Source organism: Fringilla coelebs (genome assembly GCF_963513975.1).
Source record: "Fringilla coelebs genome assembly, chromosome: 10".
Lineage (NCBI taxonomy): Eukaryota > Metazoa > Chordata > Aves > Passeriformes > Fringillidae > Fringilla > Fringilla coelebs.
The window spans coordinates 817,733-844,833 of NC_140036.1; the positions used below are offsets into that span (position 1 = coordinate 817,733).

General features: G+C 41.5%; 1 protein-coding gene and 1 long non-coding RNA gene across 5 annotated transcripts; one reads left to right on the forward strand and one right to left on the reverse strand.

Moving 5' to 3' along the window:
- Positions 1 to 4,739: 4,739 nt before the first annotated feature.
- Positions 4,740 to 6,330, reverse strand: LOC311157776. Of its 2 annotated transcripts, XR_014616425.1 has the most exons (4): positions 6,211 to 6,330; positions 6,042 to 6,119; positions 5,754 to 5,868; positions 4,740 to 5,453 (listed from the first exon to the last, which is right to left on the reverse strand). It is a non-coding gene; the product is annotated as an uncharacterized lncRNA (long non-coding RNA). The 2 variants fall into 2 exon arrangements; XR_014616426.1 differs by having other exon boundaries at positions 4,740 to 5,868.
- Positions 6,331 to 6,460: 130 nt separating this feature from the next.
- NMNAT3 (nicotinamide nucleotide adenylyltransferase 3) lies at positions 6,461 to 25,900 on the forward strand. Of its 3 annotated transcripts, none has more exons than XM_084212376.1 (5): positions 6,461 to 6,593; positions 13,707 to 13,843; positions 20,064 to 20,247; positions 23,641 to 23,747; positions 25,064 to 25,900. In XM_084212376.1, the coding sequence occupies exons 2-5, from the start codon at positions 13,735 to 13,737 to the stop codon at positions 25,471 to 25,473; spliced, it is 810 nt and encodes a 269-aa protein (XP_084068502.1). In that variant the 5' UTR covers positions 6,461 to 6,593; positions 13,707 to 13,734; the 3' UTR covers positions 25,474 to 25,900. The 3 variants fall into 3 exon arrangements, with proteins under 3 accessions (XP_084068502.1, XP_084068504.1, XP_084068503.1); XM_084212377.1 differs by lacking the exon at positions 6,461 to 6,593 and adding an exon at positions 6,615 to 6,745; XM_084212378.1 differs by lacking the exon at positions 13,707 to 13,843 and having other exon boundaries at positions 6,464 to 6,593.
- The last annotated feature ends 1,201 nt before the right edge of the window (positions 25,901 to 27,101 follow it).

Here is a 27,101-nt window from a genome sequence, read left to right on the forward strand (position 1 = left end):
TGCCTGTGTATGGGCAAACCAATTAGTGACTGGCAATAAGTCATCAGGTGCAATTGAAAGGAATCTGCAATCTGGCTTTCCCTTCTCAAGAGGCACTTATCTTCCCATCCATTGCTGCTAGAACTTGAAACTGCTCTGCAGCTGCCATCTGGCATGCAAGTGTGGATGTGGGCCTAAATGAGGAACAATAAAGATGGATGGAAGCCTTGATGCTTTGTACTGCACAAAGGCTTTGTAAAAGATCCTTTATATTAATTGATACTGAAATCAAGAATTTAAGCATTATGGCTATGCCTCATTGTATCATTTCAAAGTTATATAAAACAGATTAAATAATCTTCTATCCAAGTCACTATAAACTAAACTGGTGAGGGATGAGAAAAGAAATCTTCTAGGTGATGAAGATAACAGAAAATACTAGTAAAAAAATGGGTAAAATGTGATGTTTGTGGCACATTTAATTTTTACTCTCTAAAGTACAATATCACGTCTTTTAAAAAGTGTACAAATATGAACAAAAATTAATTTATTTCTTTTTGAAATTCAAGCCTTGTTGTGCCTCAGTAGTCCTTGAGGAGGATGGCAGTAGCAGGTACCAGGGAAGGCAGGCATCTGACTGGCAGTGAGGGACCTGCTGCCATGGCCTGGGGACATTGCTGAGAGCCAGAGCACTGGCGCTGTGCGACACAGAGGGAATTCCTTGTGGGAGCAGTGACCCTGCAGTGCCTCCCCACAACACAAACCCCACACTCTCCTAACCACTTTGTTTGTCCACATCAATCCCACTGTACTAACTGGAGATCAGTTCTAGGACAGGAAAAATTCTCTCAATTTCCTCCTGACAACTCCAGGAGAGGAAAAGGAGGTTACAGGGTAGGAAAAACCTGTAAGTATGGTTTGCTATCAGAAAATAGCAACAAACTTGAGTATTTCAGCAAGCCTGTGTGGCTGTGGCAGCAGAATCAAAGACTGGAGCACCTCCATTTCTGAGAGTGGGGAAATGATGTGCCTTTACAGCAATTCCTCTCACAAAAGCAATAATGAAAGCTATATATTATACTTAGTTTTTCTACATTATACAATTTGGTGTTACAGAAAAGCTACTCTTAAATCTACAGAGCTCCCAAAAAATGCCAGGTCTGGCTGACAACACACCTTCAAGGTTTGAAATTAGTCTTTGGTCTGCATTGAAAGAACACAAAATCCTCTTCATATCTTTTCCAAAGGAAAATGTGTCAGATACCAAATTTTACATAAACCCAAATGCTTTCCAGTCCTGGACTCATCTCCTTTCTCTGTGCCCTACCTGTGCAAGGGATCAGCGAGCACTCTGCAGTCAGGAAGTTATCAGAACAAACATGCCACCAAGATATATTTCCATATTGACTCCTGCCACGTTTGATCTCAACGCAATTTAAATAAAATCATCAGCACAGGGCACACAGAGATCTAGCAAGTGCCAGTGTTGGACAACAGCCCAGAGAGAAGTTCTAACTATGCTGGCTACCCATGTTCCAGCTGGGGATGTTACAGCACCTTTGCTGCACAGAAATGCATTACAGATTACAGTAGCAGTATTTTTTTGTCTTGGTCCTTTCTGAATTAGAACAGTCATACCAAGAAAACAAGAATGGTTTCCTTTTGATAATGGCATCACTCCCACTTTCAGCTCAGCAGAACTATTACATCTCAAACTTCCAATGATACAGAAGCTTTAGGTATAGGAAAGCTGACATTTGACAAAAATGGTGCTGTGGTTTTCAGTACAATTATTAGAAATACCTGCAGTTAAATTCTGTAGGTTACAGAAGAACACAGCACCATGCTAATATTCACTACAGAAATCCCACAGAATGCGCAAATGAAAAGTAAGGTGCCAAATATTTTCATAAAATCCACTTGAGAAAACAGTATCAAATTTCTTATACTAAGAAATATATTTTTAAATGATCTTACAAAATTTTCCTTGGACTTGTTATATGCTGCTGTTGTTGTTGCTACCTCCAGACACAACCCTGCAAATTGTTTTATATTGTGATTAAAATACCAAACAACTGTAAGATTTTATCAGCCAGTAACACCACTTACTGTGCTGGAAAGATAGTATGGAATGGAAGCATTATGCAAACAAAACAAGCTATTTTAGGTCCACTAAAATTTAAAATATAAGCAAGTAAATGAAATTACAAAAACAATTGATACATATTGATATAACTTTACAAACAGTGGAGGATTCAGAAGAGGGAGAAAAAAAAAGAAACCAAAGCAATTTAAAATGCACATCTGAGAGACTCTCTAACAACAGAAAGAAATTAACAAAACATTTCATCCTGTTCACCTGTGACAAAAAAAAAAAAGACTGTTTTGATGATCATAGAACCTAAAACAAGTGAAAAATTTTATCTCTCTTTCTGTGTTTATATTTTATCTTCTAGATAAGCCTTCTTTGCAGCCAAGTAAAAAAGTTTTATGATTGTTCTTTGAGCCTTTTTAAGTTGGTTTGGGTTATTTCTTGACTTTCAAACAAAGCTTTGTATTCTGCCCTGTCTCTACCTCAGCTCATTTATCTTCTGTGACTTCAGAGGAATCTGCACACTGGAGCCTGCTTTGCTTTGTTTCTGTACTGCAGTTTAGCCTTTTGATTCCTCCTGCTTGCCTCTGTAATACTGGATTTGCTAATGTTTGCCTTTAATTCCAACAGCAATCAACCAACAGAATGATTTTCATTTGCAGGAAGTCAACATTTACTTGCCCACCTGTATTTGTGATATTCCACGTAATGTTCAAAGTAGCTGTAACTGCAGCACTTAAATAAGTTCAAGAAAAAAGCTGTGTATTTCCTTTACTCATGTACAGATGAAGCCATGGGAATATCAGCAAAGCTTCAAGCCAATGCTCTCCAACTCTGCTATGGAGGGGAAAGGTTAATGAACATTTTTCTCATGTCTCTCTTCTCTTTCTCATCCCCACAGAATTTTCTTTAGATCTGAACTACACAACAGAACAGAGCAGATGCCAAGAACTAAAAGATTATTTGTTAATTTACAATTACAAGCCCTGATTCTACAACCTCAGTGTGCACAAACTGTGTAAGACCCTGGGAGTTCTGTATCTCAAGAACTGCATTAAATGCCAAATTTTCTTCACGACATCTGGAACAACTTTGGCTTGGAATTCCATACTCATAATTTCACACCTTGACATGGGTATTCTGATTTACGTTTTACTTAATACTAGTGTAACAGAATAACATGTTGCTCCAAATTCCCCCTGAAACTAGGCCAGAAACCCATGAAAATAATTCTGTGATAAAGAGCAGAAGCCAGTCCAGTGATTACCATTCTCTTTAGGTGATTGTCAGAACATGACCTGATTCTGTACCAGTAACCTTGTCTTTATTTGGTTGCTGGAATACAGGTTTCAATTAGCCCATATTTCATGTCGCTGGGGAACTCTCTGTGGTCATTTGTTCTTCCCTTGCAGAGAAGCATCTGAGTGCTTCAGCTCCTGTACACCTTCATGTCTGGTGCCCACATCATCCCTTTACACCACTGTACCTCAGGCATGGTTTGCAATTTCACCCACTTCCAGAGGGCTCATGGAGAACTCAGCTTAGGATCACACCCAGCTCTCTATTTGTTACCTTCAGCAAATTATTCTCAGTTCTAAAGCATTTTATTTATGAAACACTTTCTTAAAAACTAATGTGAAGTGGAAACCTTATGTTTAAAGGCAGTAAGCCAGAAGTGCACACCTGTGATGCAGTTTACAACAAAACTGATGAAGGACAGAACCTGTGCCAGCACAGAACAGCTCCCACGGTGGCCAATGGAGCCTCATTCATTTGTGCCCACTCACCAGGTCATCCTTAGTTTTTCAACCTGAGGCACAAGATTTAACCTTTGGATTGGTTGTCTTTTCTATAAACGAAATTTTTCCTTTCATAAGGAATCATATATTGACAAAATATGTAACAGGAATTCAAACTCCAGAAAGAGGAGCTACTACTTTTCAGGAAAAACTTTATATGTTTAGTAAGCATGGTCAGCCAAAATAAGTGGTCCATTATGCACAAGATGTCAGTGTCATAAAGTTTTTTAAAATGGACTTTTGTCTGTCAAAGGGAATTGGAGAATTGCTTTTTCTACTAAGTTCTAGATCCTTTTGTAAGAAAGATTATTTATACTCACATTAGTTCATTTCAAAACTGCTAATCTGACTTTTCATCATTATATAATCCCACAGCTTTTAAAAGTTAAGCACCTATGGTCTGGACTCCTTATGTATAAGAAATTGCTTGTGTAGTCTTTGTCCAACACTCTCCCTGTTTTAAAAAATTACAAAAGTCACCCTGCTACTAACAATAATAGTTCCCTAATATCTCAAATTGCAAGTTGTAGAAGAATGAAACAATGTGAACAGAGCAGGACCAACAACAAGCATGGAAATGTCATGGAGAAATACACAGCCACACAATTTCAGTTCAGTTTCAGCATTTCCCACACTGCCACTTTATCCCCCTGAAGTTAAACCTCAAAAGAGCAAACTCTGCTCCCAGTCTTAAACCAAAGCCCTGCTGCCAAAACCATCTCTTGGCCAGCTTTCAGCAAGGGCAACAAAAGATCTGAAGTACATCACATGGCCTCTGTGCAGGAGTGAAACTTCATCATTTGCATGTGCATTTCACACAGCAGAGGTTAAAAATGCATTCCACAATCCTATTTATTATTTACCATGATGTCAGAGCAGAGGAAAATTTGTGTTTCCTTTCATCAGTACAAAAACCAGGATTAGGACAATACTAGACGATAGAAACAAAGAGTTATGGATGTCCGGGTATCTTTTCTGGGCAGCACAAATCCAAAAAAGGACCCACATTAACAGAGGATGAACCCTTAAAAACAACAGCCTGTTGCATATTCATACACCTCAAACATGATGCATCAATTCCATTCACACACAGGATTCTGGCTGGGCAGTGTCAGCTCCTTCCTCTGAATCCTGACGGCGTCGTCAGGGCTGAGCGAGGCAGGAAGAAGTTCATTTCTTCTGATAATGGGGCAATAAATTCTCTTTCTCTGAAAGATTGAGGTGTCCTGTGGCTGCTATCTGGTGCAAGTACCTCCTTCCTTTCTTAGAAAAATATCTCACATACATGGTTTCTATTTTAACATTATGTTATAACCTAAACTATATTTAACACATTACTTAAAAAAATTAATACAGCATAACTTTCTAACATAACACATAAAATATTCGTTTTATTATCTGTGAAAAGCCAATCATAATATAGGCATTTTTTCACAACTGTGTCTTTGCAAACACATGTTGTGAAACTCTTTGTAGACAGGGCCAGGGACTCACACACCGGGAAGTGATGGAGGAGACTATCAGCTCTAGAAGATGGTACTAATTGGCACAGACTGCTGCTCAGCCAAGGCCGTGGTAAATTCCTGAATTTAAAGAAAAAGAACAAAGACTTAACAGAATTATGAACATTGTTTTGTTACATAAAAGAAGAAAAGAAAGTGGGATACAAAGTAGAGAGGGACATAGAGTAGGGGATGCAGGAAGTGTCTTGTGAGAACCCCAGCTGATGCAGAAAGCAAGAGCGTGATGTGAATGGGAATTTAGGGCAAAAATGGGGCTGTGTCCCCCAGCCATGTGAAAGATCCCATGGGAAATGCCCCACGGCCTCTCCCTTTATTCCAACGAAGTTACAGGATTCCTCTGTCTCCTTTTCGGACACACACCTCCGGCACTGGGAATTTTCCCGCAGGTTCATTACTCCGCGCCTCGCAAGGTGACCTTCCGCACGCGGTCAGCACAGCCCTGGCAACGCGGGAAGCCGAAAGTTTGGGAGGTCACCTTCAGGGGACAATAAAAACACACTCACGGCCGTGTCACCTTCAGGGGACAATAAAAACACACTCATGGCCGAGTAAGGAGGCAAGGCTGCCGCTGTGGAGGTCACCTTGAGGGGACAATAAAAACACACTCATGGCCGTGTCAGCTTCAGGGGACAATAAAAACACACTCACTGCCGTGTCAGGAGGCAAGGCTGCTCCTATGGAGAACACCTTCAGGGGACAATAAAAACACACTCACCGCCGTGTCACCTTGAGGGGACAATAAAAACACACAGCTGTGTAAGGAGGCAAGGCTGCTGCTGTGGAGGTCACCTTGAGGTGACAATAAAAACACACTCACTGCGGTGTAAGGAGGTGAGGCTGCTCCTGTGGAAGTCACCTTCAGGTGACAATACAAACACACTCACGGCCGTGTCACCTTCAGGGGACAATACAAACACACTCACGGCCGTGTCACCTTCAGGTGACAATACAAACACACTCACGGCCGTGTCACCTTCAGGTGACAATACAAACACACTCACGGCCGTGTCACCTTCAGGGGACAATACAAACACACTCACGGCCGTGTCACCTTCAGGTGACAATACAAACACGCTCACTGCCGTCTCAGGAGGCCAGGCTGCCGTTGGGCAGCGGCGCTGGGGGAGGCCCGGCCGCGCGGGGCCGGCCCCGAGCGCCGGGGGCAGCGCTGACAACCGCGGGGGCCCCGCTTGTCCTGCGGTAAGTACGGAAGGAAGGAAGGACGGACGGACCGAGGGACGGACGGGAGGAGGGGAGGAGCCGGCCGGTCTCCGCTGGGAGTCGGGAGCGGCTGCGGGCTCGGGCGGGGGCGCGGAGCGGAGCGGGCGCTGTGGGTATTGCGGGCATTGCAGGTAGGCCTCACAGCCCCGGCCGCGGCTGCGGGGCTGGCCACGCCACGCACCCGATAAACGCTTATCCACCACCATACAGACATATATATATATATATATATATATATATATATATATATGTGTGTGTGTGTTAGTGTCTGTGTGTTTAACACAGAATGCTTTTTTTCCCTTCTCCCCCCTCCCTCCCCCAACACCTAGCCAAGTGCACTGAGGGTTAAAGAGGACAACAGCAGATATGGTTACTTTTTGTTTATTTCAATCGTAACTTACTCGTCTTTTCCCTAAGAGGGTGCAAACTGCTGTTTGATTTTATAAACTATGCACGGTGTTTGTTTTCTTTAAGCTTTGTAGCAATACAGTCCATGTGAGCTCATTTTCCAGGTGTGATTTGCTACTGAAGTCCGGTTCCGCTGTGTGTACCAGTAAACTGCCTTCGTGCCTTTAACTTCAGAAATGCAAATTTTAGAATTTAGCCTATCTGAGACACCCTAATTAGCAATGATGATCTCAAAGACCTTTGAAAAGTCCAGAACTGTGTGTGGAGAGCACGGAGGACACAAGAGGTGACAATCCTGTCAGAGGGGAATTTGAGCTTGTGCCTTTTAAAATAACTTAATGAGACAAACTGGGTTTCATAGCAGGGATGATTTCCAAAGATTTAATTCATGCAGTGTTTCAATCGCAGGTGAAGCTGCCCTGGCCCAGCAGGTGCCACTGGAGACCTGCCTGTGTCCCAGCAGCCAGCCTCGCTGTGCCTTCCCTGCAATTACTGCTCAAACGCTGGTCTGGATGGCACCCTCTCACCAAGCCTCGTGTGCTTTTCTGAACAATATTAGCAGAAATGGAGAAATTTGCCATGCAGGGTCACAAAGTATAATGAGGAACTTCAAAAACATAAGAAATGCCATCCAGCCCAGTGATCTGGCGCAGGCAGGTCTTGGTCTGTGTTCTGGAAATCCTGCCTCATGCCATGGGTGCTATATATAATTATTTTGAGTGTTCTGCAGTAGTACTGCTAGGGGTTTCATTAGTTTGCTGCCTTGTAAAACCAGCTTTATAAGAGCTGATTTTTGTGATTGGAGATGTTTTCTTTACTACTTAAATTTATCTTCCATTTGCGTGTCAGCTCAGTTTCTGAAATTTGCCTTAGGATATGCTAAGTGTGTTTTGCTAGTTGAAAGAAAATTGCAGAAGCGTTGATAGACAAAAAAATCACTCTGGGATGGCTTCTCAACAGGAACTCCTGAAGTTTTAGCAAGAGTTTGTTTTGACAGATAAGTTGGTGCTTTCACTAAATCAGCAGTTTGTTTGCTAAAAAATAGGCTCCCCGAGCTGCAGTTCGGTGTGAATCCTCTTTTTCTGTAAATCAGTATATTGTGCACTGTGGATGACTGACTTGTGCATGAAAACAGAAGGAGGACTTAGAATAGTTTAGACAATTCTTCTGTAGAAGAAGAAAAATGTGATTTTATTATTAGTGTGAAATGGGCACAAAGAATAGGAAGGGAGGAGTGTTCACTAGAATTATTGGAGCAGTGATTATAAAGATCATACTGCAGGAAATACAAGATACAGGAGATGATCATATTCTCTTGAGTTGTGGAAATGCTGCAAAACTGTGCAGGGAGGGGTGCTGTGTGAGGCCAGTGAGACCCTGCACTACCCAGCAAACACTGGCTGTGAGGTGTTGGCCAATCTGGCCCTTTTTTACTTATTTTCTGCATGGTTCTGGGTTAGTGGAGTATCACTGGCCTTGTCACCAGATGAAACTGCTGCAGAGCTGTACGTCTAAGTATTGTCAAATGTTTTATGAGCCGTTGGAATATAATTCATGCCTTTTGTACAAAATGGGATTATTTCATTCTTATCCCTGATACAGAAAAATAACATTAAGGACGTTATGCTGTGGTTGTCTTTACATGTTTGCTGTCTAAGGACAGCAGAAAATCTGAAATAACCTCAGAATATTTAGTAAATGCACAAATAGGGACGTTAAAAATATGGTCGTTTACTGTTGATGTGCAGGAATAGTGGTTTCTGAATTCCATGTTGCTGAGCAGTTGTATTTCCTTGTTGCTGTTCAGGCAATGGGCAGCCTGTAAGCATGATTATTTTGCAGGATGATTAAGAATGTTAATAACATATAATATTCCTAAGAATACTCAGAAAAACATATAGGATATTGTTCTGGGAGTATCTTTGTGGATACTTCAGTGGCTGGACTCTGGGACCAGACACTCTTGTGCCCCACTGTGGAATTCCAGTTACAAACATGCAGCAACTCACAGGCTAAAAAAATGTGTTGTTCACTTAAATTCACAGGCACTGATTGTGTATGTTGAGAATATAATCTTTGTAACTTTGTGCTGAGCAGTAGTTCTGCTCAAATTTTTCAGAGTACAAAATTGTTGAAGGCAATGCTGTGTTCATTATTACCTGGAGGTTCAATATTTGCATGTATTTCAGACTGCATGTGTCCTGTGCTCAATTTATTATATATATTTGTTCTGCTTTGTCAGTGTGTGCTTTTTGTGGTGTATTTTCTTCTTTAGACCCTTTAGACTGCTGATTCTCTGTAGCAGTGGAGCAGAAAGAGTTGGGATTGGAAACGGAAAACAGAGAAGTAGTTTCATTCAGAAGAAAAAACTCATTCCAAGTAAATGGAGCCATAAGTCATGTTTAGGTTGATTTTAGAGATGTAACTGATGGAGAAGTTTTGTTGGTTCTTCTGTGGAAGGGAATACAGCCTGAAATAAAGGAATGGCAAGAGTGAAGTGTACTGTGATTGGAAGGGTTATAATCTCAGGAGAGGAGGAGACACTTCTGCTGAGTCTGCTTTCTCTGGTTGCCACCAGGGCACTTGGAATTTGGGCCACAGGCAGTTTTCTGTGAGTTGACTCGTTCACAGAGAACTTTTTGTTTTGCTGGGAAAATTGCTGCCTGGACAGAGAGGAAAAAGAAATAGTGAGCATCCCCAAAGTGAGCAGGTCTGTCTCAGGCAAACCCCCCTGTGCATTGTCAAAGGCAGCATTTGCTGTGCTTTGAGCCATTTCTGTGTTACACGTGAAGAAGCCCAGATGATTTTTGTAGGCTTGGATGAGTTGCTGCTCTGGTGAATACTGCAGTGAGGAGGGGAACAGATCTTGGGATTTCTCTGAAGGTGCAATGGGACTTGTGTTCTCTGACTAAAAGTCTGGTGTGGGGATTGGAAGGAGCAGCTTCATGGTTCTGATATGGTAAATTTGATAGGAAATTATGTATCCTGTCATGGCTTTCAGTGAAAGTCAAATAAATGGGGTCGATCTGAATCACTGTAATTTAATAACAATAATATGACTCACCATGTGGCCCTGAAAAGCTGTTTTGGAGGGTTACAGCATCATATTGGGCTGTGGGTAATATATGTGCCCTCCTTGTAAAATCCTTTGTGGCTGGAGTGAGTAACTTCTTGATGAGTAAATAAAATACTGCCCCAGATTATACATTTTCCATTTTTCCTCACCCAGGTACATATGTTCATTATTAAAGGGAAGTTGGGGATATACAGGTAAATATTTGTCACTGTTATGGAGGATTGCTTTTGGTCACAGCAAATGCTGGGAACTCACTGACTGGAGTAACTTCTCTATGGCAGCAGAGAATTATTATTATTAACAGCATGAGAAACTCTCATATCCAATCATATTTTTAGGGATATTTGTGTAGTGTGGCTTGCTATGATTTGGGTCAGCTACTAGATGTAGTTTTATTTCCTGACTTTCAAAATCTGTCTCACAACTCTAATACTCTTAGTGTCACTTGATGTAACTCAGCTGGTCCCATTGCATCTGCATGAATTTATATGAGGTGATGATGTGGCCCAGTAAAAGAATGGAATCAGGCAGCTTTGAACTTGTTCAAATCTCAATTTCATCTAAATTAATCTAGATTCACCCTCACAGGAGGAGATAATGCTTTAATCCTGTGCTAGGATTTGGTTTATTTCTGCTTTTTGCAGAAATGTTCCCTCAAGGGGGAGTGACTCATAGCGTGCACGTATCAGTGTCTTGTTCTCCATCCAGTTTACTAATTTAACAGCTCATGAATCAGACTGTGCTGCTCAGCACTCCATTCTGTGCTGATAATTAATCAGATACGGCTCTAATTACTGACTTTCAGCAGAACTTAACTGTGGTCATCTGTAACGTCATCTGTTATTGACATATTGTAGGAATACAGGTACCAGGGAAAGAACTTGCAGGAACTATCTAATGAAAATCATGATGCTTTGTCCATCATTAAACCTTTTATATACAGCTTGAGTGTGGCCTCCCCGTCTGGAGGTGACTGCCCTTTTCCACATTGCCACACGGTGTCCCTGTTGTTGGAAGCTTCCCAAGCTGCAGACTGGCATTTCTGGGAATGCACTGCTTGCCCAGGGCTGCTGGAGCATGGGGCCAGAGCAGGGCACACAGACTCTGTGTTTAAACTTTCCCCAGTGTTTGATTTCTCAAGGGAGCTTAGCTGAAAAATCAGTTAACTCTTTTTTTCTGTTACTTCGAGTGGTGTTCTAATGATTTGAAACCCCTCAGGTAATTAATACCAGCTGAGATAGCAACTGAATCGAAAAGTTTTGTTTCAAATACTAAAAGTTGTCCTAGACCTGTTGAATAGGTGTAGGGTGTGCCATATTTGGGGATAGTAAAAATAAAAACACGGATTTAAAAAAAAATATATATATATATGTGGGGTGTTTCTGAGTTTATAGATGTATAATACCTTGTGAGATAGTTTTCATTATGTGTTTATTTAATATTAGTACAATTTTGGTTTGTTGTGGGTTTTTTTTTCTGTTTTCTTTTTTGCTTTTGTTTTGTTTGGTTTTTTGGTAGTGGCGGTGGTTTGATTTTTGAATTTCCATTGTCAGTATGTCAAGTTATCACTAAAAATCAGAGCTTGAAGTCTTTCCCTGGAGTTTCCAGGGTATAAATGAGTAAGAGCTGCAACGAAACTGTCCAACGCCTTTGTTTCAGGTGAGGAGTAGTCTGTAGAATTAAAAGCAAAGCAAAAGATATCATTCAATTGAGATGGCAAATAAAGGAAGAGCTATGGAAATATAAACTGCACTTGATCAGAGCAGGAGGGAGCACAGGAGAGCCATGAGCCAGCAATGAGAGCTCCATCCAGATGCTGATGGTTTGCTCAGTTGCAGGGTAGAAATGCCTTCCCCCATCCAGTGGAGATACATTTACAGAGTTGCTGATACTGAACAAAAGAACAGTTTGGGTTTTTTCTGAATAGAGAAGCTATACATTTTGCATACAGTTTTCATGTGTGAGTTTTTGTGTCTACACCGGGACAGTAAACCAGAGGAGAGAGCAGGGTGCAGTGAAAGGAGCTTCCTCCAGCTGCTCCCATCACAAACCATAAAACTGTTGCTGTATTTCAGTGGCTCTACAGCCAGCAAGTGTTTTCTCCCCAGTATGTCTCCCCTAGTATGATGGAAGGTATGAGAAATGAGGAAAGTAGAATAAAAACATTATAAACAAACGTGGTATTCAATACTAGATGCTAGGATTTTCTCAGTAAAAAGGTTCAAATGTCAAAGGTTCAAAAAGCCCAAATGACAATATTAAGACTTGTTGCTTGGGGCACTGAGTGTTGTTCTGTGGTACAGTCCCAGTCTTCAGGTTGTAAACCCTCCATAAATTAACTGATCGGGCTGGCAGCTGTAAAACATGGACTTGACGTGGATTTAACCATTATTATTACATTTTTTTTAAGTCAGAGAAAGGGCGGAGGGAAAAAGGGACTGTAAGAACTGGGAACTATAAGAGGTGGGCTCTGAGCTACAGCTACAGTGCAGAAGGAGAATGAGATTTGGCTGATCAGAACACACAGTCTGTGCTGGGTTTGATCTGTTATCCCAAAATTGGGTTTTGAAGTTTGGGATGCCGGTGTCTCCTGCAGGAGCCTGTTCTGTTTGATGGGGGGCCTGGAGGCCGGGGAAGGGAGGCGAGTGGTGTTTGTATGATAACACAGGTGTGAGCAATGTAGAGATTTCAAATTCTAGGAAAAGATTCGGATTTGCAGACATGGATGTGGGACACAGTTGCTTTTATCATGGCAGTTGTATTCTGGATTAGTTTTAAAAAGAGTTATGCAAGTAAATAGCTCCAAGCACAGCGGATTTCAACTGATTTTTGCTACATTTTTAGTAGATGACTGACCGTTTAACCAAATTATGTCAGGGTTGTTTGTAAACACTCCTGCAAGGCTCCTCATAGCATATCTGCCTATGCATTCCCCCTGTTCACAGCTGTTTCATGCCCTGGGGGTTTCCTGACCCAGCTGTGCTTCCTCCTCCCTGCTGCTCCCTGTTGGTGGTGCACTGTGCATCCATCGCTCTGCAGCCCAGCTGAGGAGCCACACATGCCAGTGCTGATCATCTGGCTGGAAGTGTTTGCCAGCTGGCTGATCCCCAGTGCTGCCTGCCCAGCTCCCCGAAGTCACACCTTAGGATTGGGTGTTGCACGTGAGGTTTTGTCATGTGGTGCAAAGGTTCATTGAAACAAGTTATTTTTTTTTTTAATTTTGCTTTTGTAGCATTGTGGGTTCCAATGTTATCAATGGCCACGAAGACAGACCAAAACCTTTCTCTCTAATAAAAGCAAGTTAAAAATTAAAAAGAAGCAAAATAAAATTGTCAGGTTTTAGTTACAGGCATGTAAATTCCTAGAAGTATGTTGTAGCCATGTCTGTGTGTGGGGAAGCAGAATGTGTTGGTGTTCTCCTAATAAATATCCAGGAACAGCTGTGTTCCTGAGCAGGCAGGTGCTGAATGCTTGGACAGGACTGATCTCTGGAGACTGCACTGGTGCTCCAGGAACACCCAGTCCTGGAAACAGCTCCTTTGAGTTCAGGAACCAAGGGCAGACTCCTCTTTCTCAAGTTTGACTTTCTTTTAAATTTTTTTCTTTAGGGAGGAGCTGTAATGTTTTGCTGTCAGGATGAGGAGCAGGATCCCTGTCATCCTCCTGGCCTGTGGCTCCTTTAACCCCACCACCAACATGCACATGCGTTTGTTTGAGCTGGCCAGAGACCACCTGCACCAGACAGGTTAGTGAGGCCTGGGAAAAGCAAGAAAGAGTTTTAATATTCATTTAGATCAGCTCTTACTTCACAGCTGGGTTCATTTTAATATTCTTTACTGATATTAATGTAAAGCTGTCATGGGATATTCAATATAGAAAGTCTGGTGTTACCTCAGTGTATAAGCAAGTAAATGAGTGCTCATGCAAAGAGAGTAAAAGTTTTATCAGCAGTTTGAGGATCCTGCTCGTGGCACTGGTTGAACCTTGTGAAATAATATAGTTAATAATTTTGAAACTTAGGAAAATCTTTTATGTTCCAATTCCATGCTTTTCTGATACAATGTGTTTCAATATGAAGAAGAGTTCCAGGTAGCAGTTTTGACAGCCGGGGGAAATTGGAGAAAAGATGAAACTTTAATTATTCATTATCTGTCTTCACTAAGAGGCACTTTATCTGTGCTAAAAAAAGATCAGAAAAGCGAGATGCCACAGGCTAGAATGTTTTGGCAACAAAAGAGCAAGGTGGTAACATCAGGAATTTAAGAAAGAATCAGAAATGCTACTGGAAAGCCTTGAACTCTAAGCTTGAGCAGCTTCTTAGTTGCTCAGGGATTTTATTTTTTTTCTTCCATCTGCAGCTAATATATGCAGTTATGTTTCTGGAAGTGGTTGGGAGGGAATCATTATTTATTGGAATCTGACAGAGAAGATCCGGGAGGTGGTTCAGTAGGAACCTAAACAGCAAATAATTGTAAAAGGAATTTGGCTGTCAAATTGATCGGGGGAGAGAACCTGGGAACCCACTGATACCAGTGTGCAGTAAAAGCAGCAACTGCATACTCAGAATATCCTGTGAGGAAACTTTGACTGTCATGAGGAGGAATTATAGAGCTGACTCTGAGAGCAGCCTCTACAAGTCTCTGTTTTCCTAGAACTGACATTATTTCGTTGCTCCTGCAGGACTAGTAATAAAGGGTTAAAAAGAGATTTTAATTTACTTTTTTCACTGTAGTTTTATAACTGATTCTGCTGCCCAGATATGTGAAGAGTAGAAAGGTAGTATGAGACCAACTGGTAATTCTGTTTAAGTCATAAATTGTAGTCCAGCAACATTTGTCTTTACCTTTAAAGAAAGACTGAACTGGGAAATTAATTATTATTCTGTCTGAATCAATTTAATGTCTGGTCTGCCCCAGGGTCAGTTTAGAAATACTCCACCCCTTACTCAGGGTAGTTTGCTTAAAATCTAGTAATATTCATATTAAAAATGAAATTTTGAAAGGTTGAAATGGAAATTCTGCATTATATTACACCTTATGTCAATGCCTAGTTCTGGGTAGGGTGTGACTTACCTTTTGGCTTCTTATTTTAATTTGTGAAGCCTTACAAGTACAAGGTCTTTCTGCATTGGATAATCCTTCTTTGGTGTCTGGGTTGCCTACAGCGTTGTCTTTGCACTTTCTGAAAGCTTAATCCAGCGTGGCAGCAGGGTCAGAGCCCTCAGCTTGCCTGCAGAAGCTTTACCCATCCTGAGCAGAGGTGGCTGCACCTGCAGGAGCTCCAGGAGCAGCTGGATGTGTTTGTACTGTGTGTTTGGGTGTATGGTTTGTATGTGTGGCCATTCAAACCCCACTTGTGGCCCCTCCTCGACAGGGAGCTCAGTTTCTCAAGCCGAAGGGGTTGGCAGCATGCTATAAAAGTGACTGATTCTGGATGCTTCTTTTATAGCAGAACCATTCCTACCCAGCAAATTTATTGGTCATTCTCTCATGGTTTCAGCCCTGTTTCCACTTCTGGTGTTAGCTGGGAAGGAGGGGAGAAATTGGAGTTTATTTGCTGACAAGAAGCAGCAGCTGGAGCCTGGGAGCTGATGGAGGGGCTGGAGAAGAGGGGTTGTCTGACTTGAGGCAGCAATGATTCCCTTTCAGAGGGAACAGTGCACTTTGGAGCTGACATCCACACTGGGTGCCTGAAATGAGTGAGGAATTCATTAATTAGTGTGAGGGATGTGTTTCCTAGGCTTGGGAATGGCTTCATCCTCCTGCTGCTTCAGTAGTGCTTCTCCATCACAAATGAGGCTGAAATGATGAGCTGGGCCATGGTTTGGCCGGAGGTCAGTCACCAACCCTGGAAGTGTTCAAAGGACATGTGGATGTGGCACCTGGGGACATGTTCTGGTGCTGGGTTACTGGTTGGACTCAGTGATCTTAGAGAGCTTTTCCAGCCTCAGCAGTTCCAGGACTGTGTGAATTCAGAGGCAGGTTTTACTGCCGTGAATGATGTGACTATCCCTGATGTGCATCCTGACTGACATCTCCAGTAATTCTGTCTGCCAGCTTTTTGTACATCCCGTCAGTTTCTAATGCTGCCTAATCTTATTTTTCATACATCCCTATTTTAAGTAAGACATTTTATTGGGTTTCTTTAAGTGCAGTTTCATTGCCACATGTCAAGTAATTCATCCTTTTTCTGTTAATATCAGCCAATAAATCTTGTCATGCTGCCTTTTAAATACAACACACATAGCTGTGTGTGCCTGAATGACTCAAATAATTCTCTTTATCTGGATTTTCTCTCTACTCATTTGAATCTGGCACTTTACACATCCTCAGACAAAGCTAAACTTTTCCAATATTCAGTCCCTTGGTTTAAGTGTTTTTTTGAAACTTGCAGTGACTGTGGCAGATGCCTTTAGAGTCTATGAATACCTAATATCAAGCACTTTTACTTCTCTGTGACTGTATTCCTCATTTGGCCATAAAGACCAAAGAAATAGTACTAGCATCAATCTATCTGAGATATTTTTTAATAATCTTGTTTCCCAAGTGTTACCAGTGGAGGATACTTACATCCCCAAGCTTCCAGGTGAGACCAAAAGCAATGCAGGTCAAAGGAGGAGGGTGCAAAAGACAAGATGTTTTATCTGTGGCAAGACAAGTGCCAGGGGAAGGTGAAGGATGATGAGTTATTATCTTATGAAAACTGGGGAAAATGGGACACCATTACTGGGTTGCTATCACAGTCTGGCTCTCTGCAACCCCAAGTCCGGTCCAGCCAGGGGGAACGTGGCAAAAACAGAGGGACAGGAACGATGGACTTGCCCAAAAATAAAGAACTTTAATAGCAATATAACAAACACAGAAACCTCATCTGAGGGGCAAGATCCAAAGACAGGGGGATGTGGAGAACATAACAAGAAACAGGGGTATTCTGAGGGTGAGGGTCCAGTCACCAGCGCGAGCTTGGAACATGAGCTAGAACCTGACAGGTTCTGAACTGACAGAGAACAAGAGCCAGAAACATGACCCGATCTATAATAGTTCCATTCACATCCTGACTCCCATGACACACGCTCCTCGCCATGGCCTGAGCAGGTGTCTCCCTTTCAGTATCCCACTTCCATGGTCTCAGGGTGATGCCTCCTGTGTCTGCTACCGAGGCTGACCCGCTGCTCCTCCCAGCTGGCTGCATTCCTACAGCTTCTGTCAAATGCATTCCAGTTCACTGGGTGGGGTAACACCAGGAAGCTGCAGAGCTTCTCTTGGGGGATTTTCCCTTGACACTGAGAGGAAAATGAGTAGTGAGCAAGAGTTCAGTGTATGAAAGTGTTTCATTTATTTGCTTTTCTGTAGAGGTTATTTACTTTTGTTATTGACTTCTAGCATAATTTCTCCCAGTGAATTACAGACTTACTACCAGAAGAAATTAATCTTTAGAGGTGCCACCAAAACACACAAACAATTTTGTATGAATTGACATTTGATAAATTTGCTTTAGTATTAATAAGCTAATTAAGCATTACAATTTGTTAGTGTTTGTGACAATTTACAGTGACACCTTGATAACAGAAAACTAAATACCTATTTTCCTTAATAATCTCCTTTAACATGTTTGAGGGCCAGTCTTTGTTTCATTGCTTTTGTTATATTTAGTTTTCTGAGCACTAGCCAGTTCTCCTAAACAGTTCTTAGATAATGCAAGTTCATAGGAAGAGGAACTTTTTTGCTGCTTTTGGTAGGTATATTTTGAAAAACAAGCCACATGAGGGCCTGGAGGACTTTTACACATATTTAGGGCAAGCAATAACAACAAACTACATGATGAAAACAAATAGAATTCCAGAGAAATAGAATTTGAAGATAATTCTGGACCAAGGAAAGTATGAAACAACCTGTATTAATTTATGGGAGAGAGCAGAGAATTGCAATGGACATTAATAAAAGCCCGAGGTGACAGAATTTAATTATTTCGTCTTCACACACCTGCCAAAACTGAGGGGCATATTTGAACAAGCGAACTTCTAAATTACTGAATTGGAAAGAAGTTATTTAGAGCCAGTAATAAAATTATTTCCTATATTTTGACAACTAAAGCTTGTGCTTCTATGTGGAAGGCTCTCATGCATCCTGTTTGCTCAGTGCTGGTTACTCCATCGAGAATCTTCTCAAGCCATTCCTGTGTTTGACTCTCTGAAGTGTGACCAGCCTTGCTTTTTCTCTTCCAGTTGGTTTCATTTCTGCTTGGGAACAAGGTGATATGGCACCAGAAGCTCTTATCTCATTTATGCAGCTCTAGGGCAGATTAGACTGAAATCTTTCCATTTCACAAGGATGTGGCAGACCCATATGCTTGGTTAGCATGAGCTCACAGAAGCATGATTTTTTCATTTAATATCTTCATTTAAGTTATAAGGGAAGAACTTATATCTGTAGAAATGTAAAGAAACTGAAACATGGCAGATAAAATCATCATGTAGGAAAAACCTTTTAATAAGGTTAATGTAGTAGTGAATTCAAACTGAAGTTTGGAAAAAAGTTTCCTTCCCTTTAAACGAGAAATAAATTTAAACTGTAATTTCTTTTCCTTTAAATGACAACTTGTTATAGCACTGTATAATACCAGAATATGAGAGAATAACTGTTGTTCATAAATCAAGTTAAATTATTTCCAATTTTAAATCAAGAGATGGACTTAATTATATACACATCTCTGCATGATTCTGGAAAATTTTATCTTGCTCATTTTGCCTGTAACGAGAATATTTTAAAACAGAAGATGGTTTGAACTGACATCTTAAGAGGATGTAAATCTCATTGAATCTTACTGCTGGTTTAAGTCCAATTCAGTGAAGTTCTTTCGAAAATTTTATTACATCAAAATAAATGTGACATTGCTGGAGTGACATTTTCGTGTTGGAATATTAAATTGTCATGTACCAGTATCAGAAATGTCAGGGGTGCTGTTTTCCTTACAAAGCAATAAAGTTAGAATGCTGCATTGAAGTTTCTCTGTTAAAATAATTGAATTAGAAAAAAGGAAGAGAATTTTTTCCCCTCTTCAGTATCATATTTATCATAGTTATTTAAAATGCATGTGCTACATTAGAAATAATTTTGTTCCTTTCTGTTCAGTTGAAACACTCTTCCTCTCCTCTCAATTTCTCAAGGCATGCAGCTTGTGATGGTGCTTTATTTTTGTTTCCTGGTTTGGGGCCAGAACTGCAAAATGTAACCAGTCTGTTGTGTTAATGGTTATGTTGTGTTACAGGGGTTGAAAACTAGGGGCATATTGTCAAATGTATTTAACATGGTCAGCCAGATAGAAAGGCATTTAGTGTCTGCTGAGCTGATGTGTGGAGCACAGTGCTCCAACTCTTGTTTTAGACCCCATTAGCCCCATCTTTGTGCTTGAATCTTCTGATCTGTCTGAATCACATCTATCACAGCTGCAGTAATATGCTGTAATTCTTGCATTAACAGAAAGAAAGGCACAATGTTTCTGGTAAATAACAATGATCAGAAATCTAAGAACAAAGAAGTTGTCAGTTAAGTCATTCTTTTCTCTGGCTATATCAAAGCTGTACTAACCGGACTATGAAAATTAATTCTATCGAACAATTTTGATAGTTTGCAACATCAGTTATGACTATGCCTACACGGTTTAAAATTGCCTGTTTACTCACCTTTCCTTTTTGGGTCATTTATCAGAATAAAGATGATAGTAATTGTGAGCAGTTCACAGAGGAACAAAACATTTGCATTTTAATTTTGTAATTGCTGGGAATGGATTAATAATAAAACCCAAATCAAGTTGTTCATAGCATCTCAAACCTTTGACCTTAACCATGACGTTACCCTTTGAAGAGGTGGGACTAGGTGAGCTCCCAAGGCCCTATCCACCTTAAATTTTCATGATTCTGTGAAGAGGACTTAATTTTCATTTTTTTTCTTTTCTTTTTCTCACAGGAAGATATCAGGTGATTGAAGGCATAATGTCTCCTGTCAGTGACAGCTATGGGAAGAAAGGCTTGGTGTCAGCAAGGCACCGGGTGGCGATGGCCAGACTGGCCCTGGAGACGTCGGACTGGATCCGGGTGGATCCCTGGGAGAGCCAGCAGGACACGTGGACAGAAACAGTGAAAGTATTAAGGTGATTACATTATCTTCTTCCTGTCTTTATGGAATTACTGACTGCCAAAAATCTGCCATGTCAATGCACAGAACTTGCTCCTCTAAAACACCCAGGCAAGTCAGGACTCCCCACCAGAAATCTTTCATTTGCTTCCCCCAGACCTGTGCAATAAGTGCTCTTTGGAAAACGTGCTGCAGAAGCTAACAGATACCATTAAACTGGAAGTCTTCATGGAAGTCTACAGCAAATGTGCTGTAAGAGCAATCACTGCTTCTTCATTTTTATCCCCATTTTCTAGGTGACTTTCTAAGCAGAAACAGGTGTTCAAGGCTCTAAATTGTGCTCTCCAACAGCTGCCCCAAAAGCTCCTGTAGCTCTTTGTGAAAGCAGTTAAAAGGCAGACCTGTTACTTTACAAAAGCATCCATAAGAATTCATGGAAAACTTACAAGACAAAGTAGAGCCTTTTAGACCTGCTTTTATTTGCTTCCTTGAAGGAACACAGACATCCAGTTGCTCATTTTGCCCCTTCCCGCCAGGCAGCAGAGCAGGATCAGGGTGGGAGGTTTTCTATCTTTGCAGAAGACTCTATTCTTTCTCTAATCATAACTGTATGTCCCAGTTTGAGAAGTCACCAAGTGCTGTCCTACGGTATGGCCTGGTTATAGGGCTTTTGTCCTAAACTTCAGTTCAGTCAAACCATTTTCCTCCAGAGAAGCAGTCTCAGATCTTACAGATCAGGTGATCTTACTTTGGTCTTGCACAGCTCCAACTGAAGTGAGTACTGCTTGCAAGACAGGGTTTGTAAATTATAAATCCACTTCAGAGTTCTTCAGGATAAGAAATCACTAAGTAAAACCTATATTAATAATTTTATGCTCAGGCAATGTGGTATGAACAGCCAAACTTCCCATCTGCCTAGAAAGTGAACCTCTAGTTATATTAGGAAATCCACAAAGCATTAAAATGGCTGCTTGTTAAGGAGAGAAATAAGCTTAAATCTTGTTTTGTCCACAAATGTTGATGTGTATTAATGAGCTGAACCAGTGCCATAATCCAATGCTGAACCTTGTCCCTTGAATGGGGAAGCAGCATTTTGATGAAATGCAGGTGTTTGTGCTTTACACTGTATTTTAAGTGTCACAGGTGAAAAAAAGATTTAAAAAGAGCAGATCCTTACTAAGTATAAACAGGCAATGGTTTATTGTAGAGTTGTTGTTCTTCACATGCATTCAGAGTTAATCTGTAGGTTCTTCAACCCTCAAAAAACCAAGGACTAACTGCTGCCTTCACAATGAGCTCCCTCAGGTAGGAAACTTCAGTACCAATAGAAAGAGATTTTCCAATTGCAAGGCAGAGGAAATCATTATTGTACCTAAGTGTCTCTTCTTATCTCTTCTAGTAGTTTGAGTTTTACACTTACCTGCAGTAGAACATTTAGTCCTGAAACACATGAATGGCCTTTTCCTACAGTACTTGTTTGAACTGAGTGCGATAAAAATGTCACATTTCATCAAAACCTGTGGATTTTGCAGAGGATCCCAAGTAGTTGTGGCACAAAAGAATTTAAAGCAGCAAAGCTCAAGTCCCGCTTACGGCAGTGCTGTGAAATGAGTATGGAAATCTTGGAGACTGTCCCAAGGCTTTTGTTAGAGAGGAGGAGGGAACGTAATAGAGCTGTTTTCCACTTAGCTGCTGTTGATGAGTATTCCTAGACAAGGAAGCAGGATTGTCAGTAGGCAAAGGACCACGTTCATTGCTCCTATGGATTTGATTGGCATGCAGCTATACCACACAGTAATTAAAAATTGGCAAAGATCTGCATTACCCAACTTCTGTTGAGTTGTGCTTGTGATTTAGCTCTATAGTTTCTCAAAGCTTCATACACAGTTCAGAAAACACTTGAGAAGCTGGCAGATGGGTTTGTCCTTTTTGCTGTCCAAAGTAATGCAGCCCCACTTGCTCCAGCCCTTGAGCTGCTGAGCAGACCTGGGGCAGCTCAAATTTTGCAGTGTTTGTAATGTTGGTCCTGCAGGGAGCTCTTTGCCAAATGTTCTTGTTTTTGAATCCTGGCCCAAGAATGTCAGAGCACGACACACAGTCGGTGTGCTTGGCTATACATAGCAGCAGCCTGTTTACAGCAAGGCAGGGTTAAAATTAGGTGTGTGGGAAGGCACAGACCAAGCTCCTGGTACCCACTCTCTGCTGCCATATGTGCCTCACCTCTTGGCTGTGCAGTTTTTCTGCCCAGTGGCTGTGCACCAGAAATCACTGGAGGCTGCTTTGCAGCCTGCCTGGGTGTAGGTTCTTGACACATATGCAGCTTATTCCTATGGCTAAAGTGTTTGCACAATTAGGAGAATGTACTTTTAAATGACTAACCTGTGAATTCCTTCCTTACAGCAGACATTCTGAGAGTCAGCTGGGGCTTTGTCCATGCACTGGATTCAGACTGTTCCTTGAAACTCAGCAGAACCTTTGTGTTGCTGTAGTTGGATAAGAGCTGATGGTCTCTGTGGCTCTATACATGCTGCACTGAAATTGGACACAGCCTTGATTCTGTGTCTGCTAGTCCTGCCTGACCAGAAGCTTGTACCCTTGAAACGAGGTTGGCTTGTGCAAATGTGACCAATGCTTAGGCCTGGCTCAGGATGGTGCAAGGCAGGGACTGTTCTAAACAAGCAAGGTTGTGCTGATTTGGAAAGAAAAGGCCACTGCCATGAGGCAGCAATGCCATTATTGCAGGGGAGCCCAGGGATGAGGAGTGATAAAGGATAAAGTAGCAGAAACCTGGAAAAACATGCAAAGGGATCCTTAACTGCTTTCCTGGATTTGGACTCACTAAAATTAGAAGCACAGCAGATGTCAAAAATCTTATGAGAATTTTTAGTTTCTTGGAATTATGATTTCTCCAATTAAAATAAACAGGAAAACAGCAAGGTAAAAACTCAGAGAACATATTTTTATGGAGAAGAGGAAGAGAGAGAACAAGAATTTCTCCTCCTCAAAACAGAACACATGTTACAAAAACACTATCATGAGGGGTTGTATTTAGTCAAGAAATTACAGCTGGTGATAGAAGTGAGATTTAGTCCTGTTTCAGGCAAAAAAAAACTCCTCTATGTTTTAAATGCAGTAGCTACCAAAATTGCCATAACGGTAGAATTTCAAAAAGAATTTACAAACCAGGATGCCATTAAGGAGATCACACGTGAATTCCACAAAATGTAACCACATTGATGCTAATCTCATGGCAGCACGAATGGACCAAATTCCTAAAAAGTGGTATTCCAATCCAAAGGGCTTAAAATCAGCCCCTGGAAGGTCTGCTCTGGAAGGGGAAAGTGCCAGGTAATCACTTTGTTGCATCTCTGAGAATGACCTCACACAGGAGCCTTTATTTTAAATGCAGGCACCATTATAATGAAGCACTCAGAACGTTCCAGTCCAAGGAGTTCCCAAGGAACAAACATCCCACAGAAAGCTCTACGGGGGACTCCCTTTCTTGCCAGCAGCCAGGTTGGTTCATGACTGTAAACATGATGCTGTGTTTGTCATTAAAAACTCTACAGCTTTACCAGATTAGGAGTGAGAAAATTGAACATAGTTGCTGGTGAGTTTTGAGGGTTGGAGCTGCCTGCCAAAAGCAAGCCATGCCAAATGGCAACATAACTGCTGGGGCAGTTGTTCTGTAATAGCTCCCACACAGATAAGAGACCCTGGAGTTCTATTAACTCTTGATTTTATAAGCAACTCTTTGGCTGTGTCAGAGATGTACAGTGTGGCCCTGCTTGTTTTGCAAAGCACAGAATTCATTAATAAAAAATATGAAAAATACAGGGATTGCTTAGAATTCTACTTCTGGTTTTAGACAATGGACAAAGTGTATGGATAGCGCAGTAGTGATGCTGCCATGTTGATGTTTGCTGGCCAGAAAAGCTCCTCTTGGCAGTAGAGGCACAGCAGGCTCTGGAAACAATGTCAGTTTTCAGTTCCCTATCTAATCATCTTCCCTAGCCCCATGGCTTGCCAGGATGCTGCTGAATTTCTGATACATTGCCTTTTTCCTCTACTGTTGTAGCATCCCTTGGACATTAATAATGCATTTCGGTTGTTCCTGGTTGTTAAGGAGTTGTATCTTTACAGTTGGTGGAGGAAAGAAGTCACACTTTTGACACATCATCACTGGAATGTTTCTTACATTCTGAATGTCTCCTTTAAGGTGTTTGTAGAAGACTTGCAGGTGTGCTAACCATCAAACGAGTGTAAAGTGAAGGCAAACCTCTATCTTTCCTCTTTATTTCACGTGAATACAAGGCTGTGAAGCTGCCTGGTCAATGTTTGTACAACGCTCAGGTGGAATAATGATGAGTGCTGTGGAAGAAGTTTGAAGGAAGACTTCTGTGCTGGGGCTTAGGCAGGAAACAGCAAATAAGAAATAGAGACAATAAAGAACAGCAGGGCAGGATGGTGTGGAGTAGCCAGGTTCAACCAAATCTAATCTTTGTTCTAAATTATTTCTCTTTATTTCCTTCTTCCCCTTTTTGGATTGCTTGAGTGGAGTAAAAATTCTCCTCTAACTGTGTACAGATAATATTCAATATGCTTTGAGTGATGATGAAGTAGGTGATAAAGAAGTTGTGACCAGACACATAAAAAACTAAACTGAATTTTTTGTTGCAACCTTCTGAAAAAAAAGCCTGGAGTAAAGGTAAATTATTTTTAAAATTAATTTTTAAAAAATCTAAAGTGATGAGTTAAAACTGATTTTGAGTATAACTTCCTAGAAGACTGAGAACGGGTAATAAATCTGTTATTTCCTTTTGTCTTTCCAGTTCTACCAGAATTAAAGCTGCTCTGTGGGGCTGATTTTCTACAGACATTTAAGACACCCAATCTCTGGAAGGAAGAAGACATCAAAGAAATAGTGGAGAAGTTTGGTTTGGTCTGCATCAGCCGGGCTGGCTCTGATCCATCCCAGTTCATCCAGGAATCAGACCTTTTATCTAAATTTCAGCACAATATTTTTCTAGTGAGAGAGTGGATCCAGAACGAAATCAGTGCGACGCAGATCCGCTCTGCCCTGTGCAGAGGGCTGAGTGTGAAATATCTGATCCCAGACTCTGTCATTGCCTACATTGCACAGCACAACGTCTACACAGCGGAGAGCGAGCGCAGGAACCAGGGGCACCTGCTGCAGCCTCTCAGGCTGCAAAACACAGCAAGAAACCCTCTGAGGGACTGATTTCTGCACTGTGTGCTGTGTCCAACCACCACCCTTGTCATGGAGATTTCTTGACAAAGTTGTTTCTTGTTAACAATGAAGGGAAAGTCCAAAATTTCTTGAAATCATGTGGTGTTTTGAATCCATGAATCTGTATGTAGTAGTGTTCAAGAAAATTGAGATGCTTAGCTGTGTGGCTTAAAATGCACAAAGAATAGCTTCTTTGTGAAAATAAAAGCAAGGAGATAGTCGCAATAAATAGTATTTCAATAATTTCAGTAAGTCAATAAATATTATTTAAGGGTCAAATATAGTACTTTCCTATTGTAATTCTGCAATACTTACTGTTCTAAACCAGCAAAATACAATGAACCATAACTTGAGAGAGAGAGATATGTTTAAATATATATTACTTTTAAACTTTGACTTTATAAGACCCTGAATAAATTTTTTGATTTTTGGTGATTTGGCCAAAACATGGAAATTAATCTTTCTTCCATGCAAGCACTTAAAAATGCACGTGCTACTGCTGCCACTTCTAAGGCTCCAGGTTTCAAATGACAGGCGGTCCTCATCCCCACATTTAAAGCAGTGTCTTGGTTTGAACAGCCAGGTGTCTGCTAAGTAAGGCAGGAGCCTCCCTTGGAATGGAGAATGTAAACCCCCTCCCTCTGAATTGTTATAAATTTGAAATTAAGGGGCTCTCAGGCAAAGATATGAGGATAGGAATAACAGTTCTTTACTAATATGTATAAATAATAAATTTTAAAACAAACTAAAAACTACAACTTAATAGGAAAATGAAAATAAACTGTAGTAGTATGAAAACACTGACAGTGTCAGAATAGGAGCTGACCCCCTGTGTGTCAGGGTGGGGGCACAGCCCCATCCCAGGGGGGCTCAGCCCTCCTGCAGTGCCAGCTGTGGCTCTGCTGCAGCAGGATCCTGCACAAGGGGGGAGTTTTCCTCTGCAGCTCCAGGGCTGCTGGAGATGGGCCTGCTCTCCCTCTGGGAATGCAGGGCAGGAGAAAGCTGCTCCTCTGGGAATGCAGGGGGCAAAGGCTGCTGTGCTGTTCCAGGGCAGATTGTATCCAGGTAGGAATGCTTGGCTCCTGCCCTGGGCACAGCATCTCCCCATGGGATGGTGGAATTTGATCAGCCCTGCAGGGACACTCAGTGGCCATGGACAGCAGAGATCTGCTGGAGGGAGGATGGGCTGTGGGAGAGATAAAGAAAACTGCCCCACCTGGTTTTAACAGATGGTGATAGAATACACACTTCTGGTTACATCTTGCATTGCAACCTAAGACAAGTGGGTTTCTTTTCTTCTCTGTTCCAGAGACTTCTCAAGAGCAAGCAATTGCCAAAGCCCCAGAGTAGATAAAATACCCAGTAGAGCCTTCAGTTGTACCATATGCAAACATCTGAGAGGCTCAGTACTTGAGCTCTGATGTTAGTGGGGAAAATCCGTGCTCCTCTCTGCTGGTTGCCTGTTATGCTGATGATTGTCTCTCATTTCTGACAGGAGCCACTTTCAGAGAGTACAGAACTCTCTAAAGTGCTCCCTCTGTGTTTCAGAGCTCCTCAGCTGAAAGCATTCATGCAGCAGTGATGTAGCATTTATCACTGTACAGAGCAACCACTGCTTC

Coding starts and splice junctions, on each gene's coding strand:
- NMNAT3 (XM_084212376.1), top strand. CDS start 13,735: ATGAGGAGCAGGATCCCTGTCATCCTCCTGGCCTGTGGCTCCTTTAAC. Junction 13,844..20,063: donor AGACCACCTGCACCAGACAG/GTTAGTGAGGCC, acceptor TTTTTCTCACAG/GAAGATATCAGGTGATTGAA. Junction 20,248..23,640: donor GAAACAGTGAAAGTATTAAG/GTGATTACATTA, acceptor TTTTAAATGCAG/GCACCATTATAATGAAGCAC.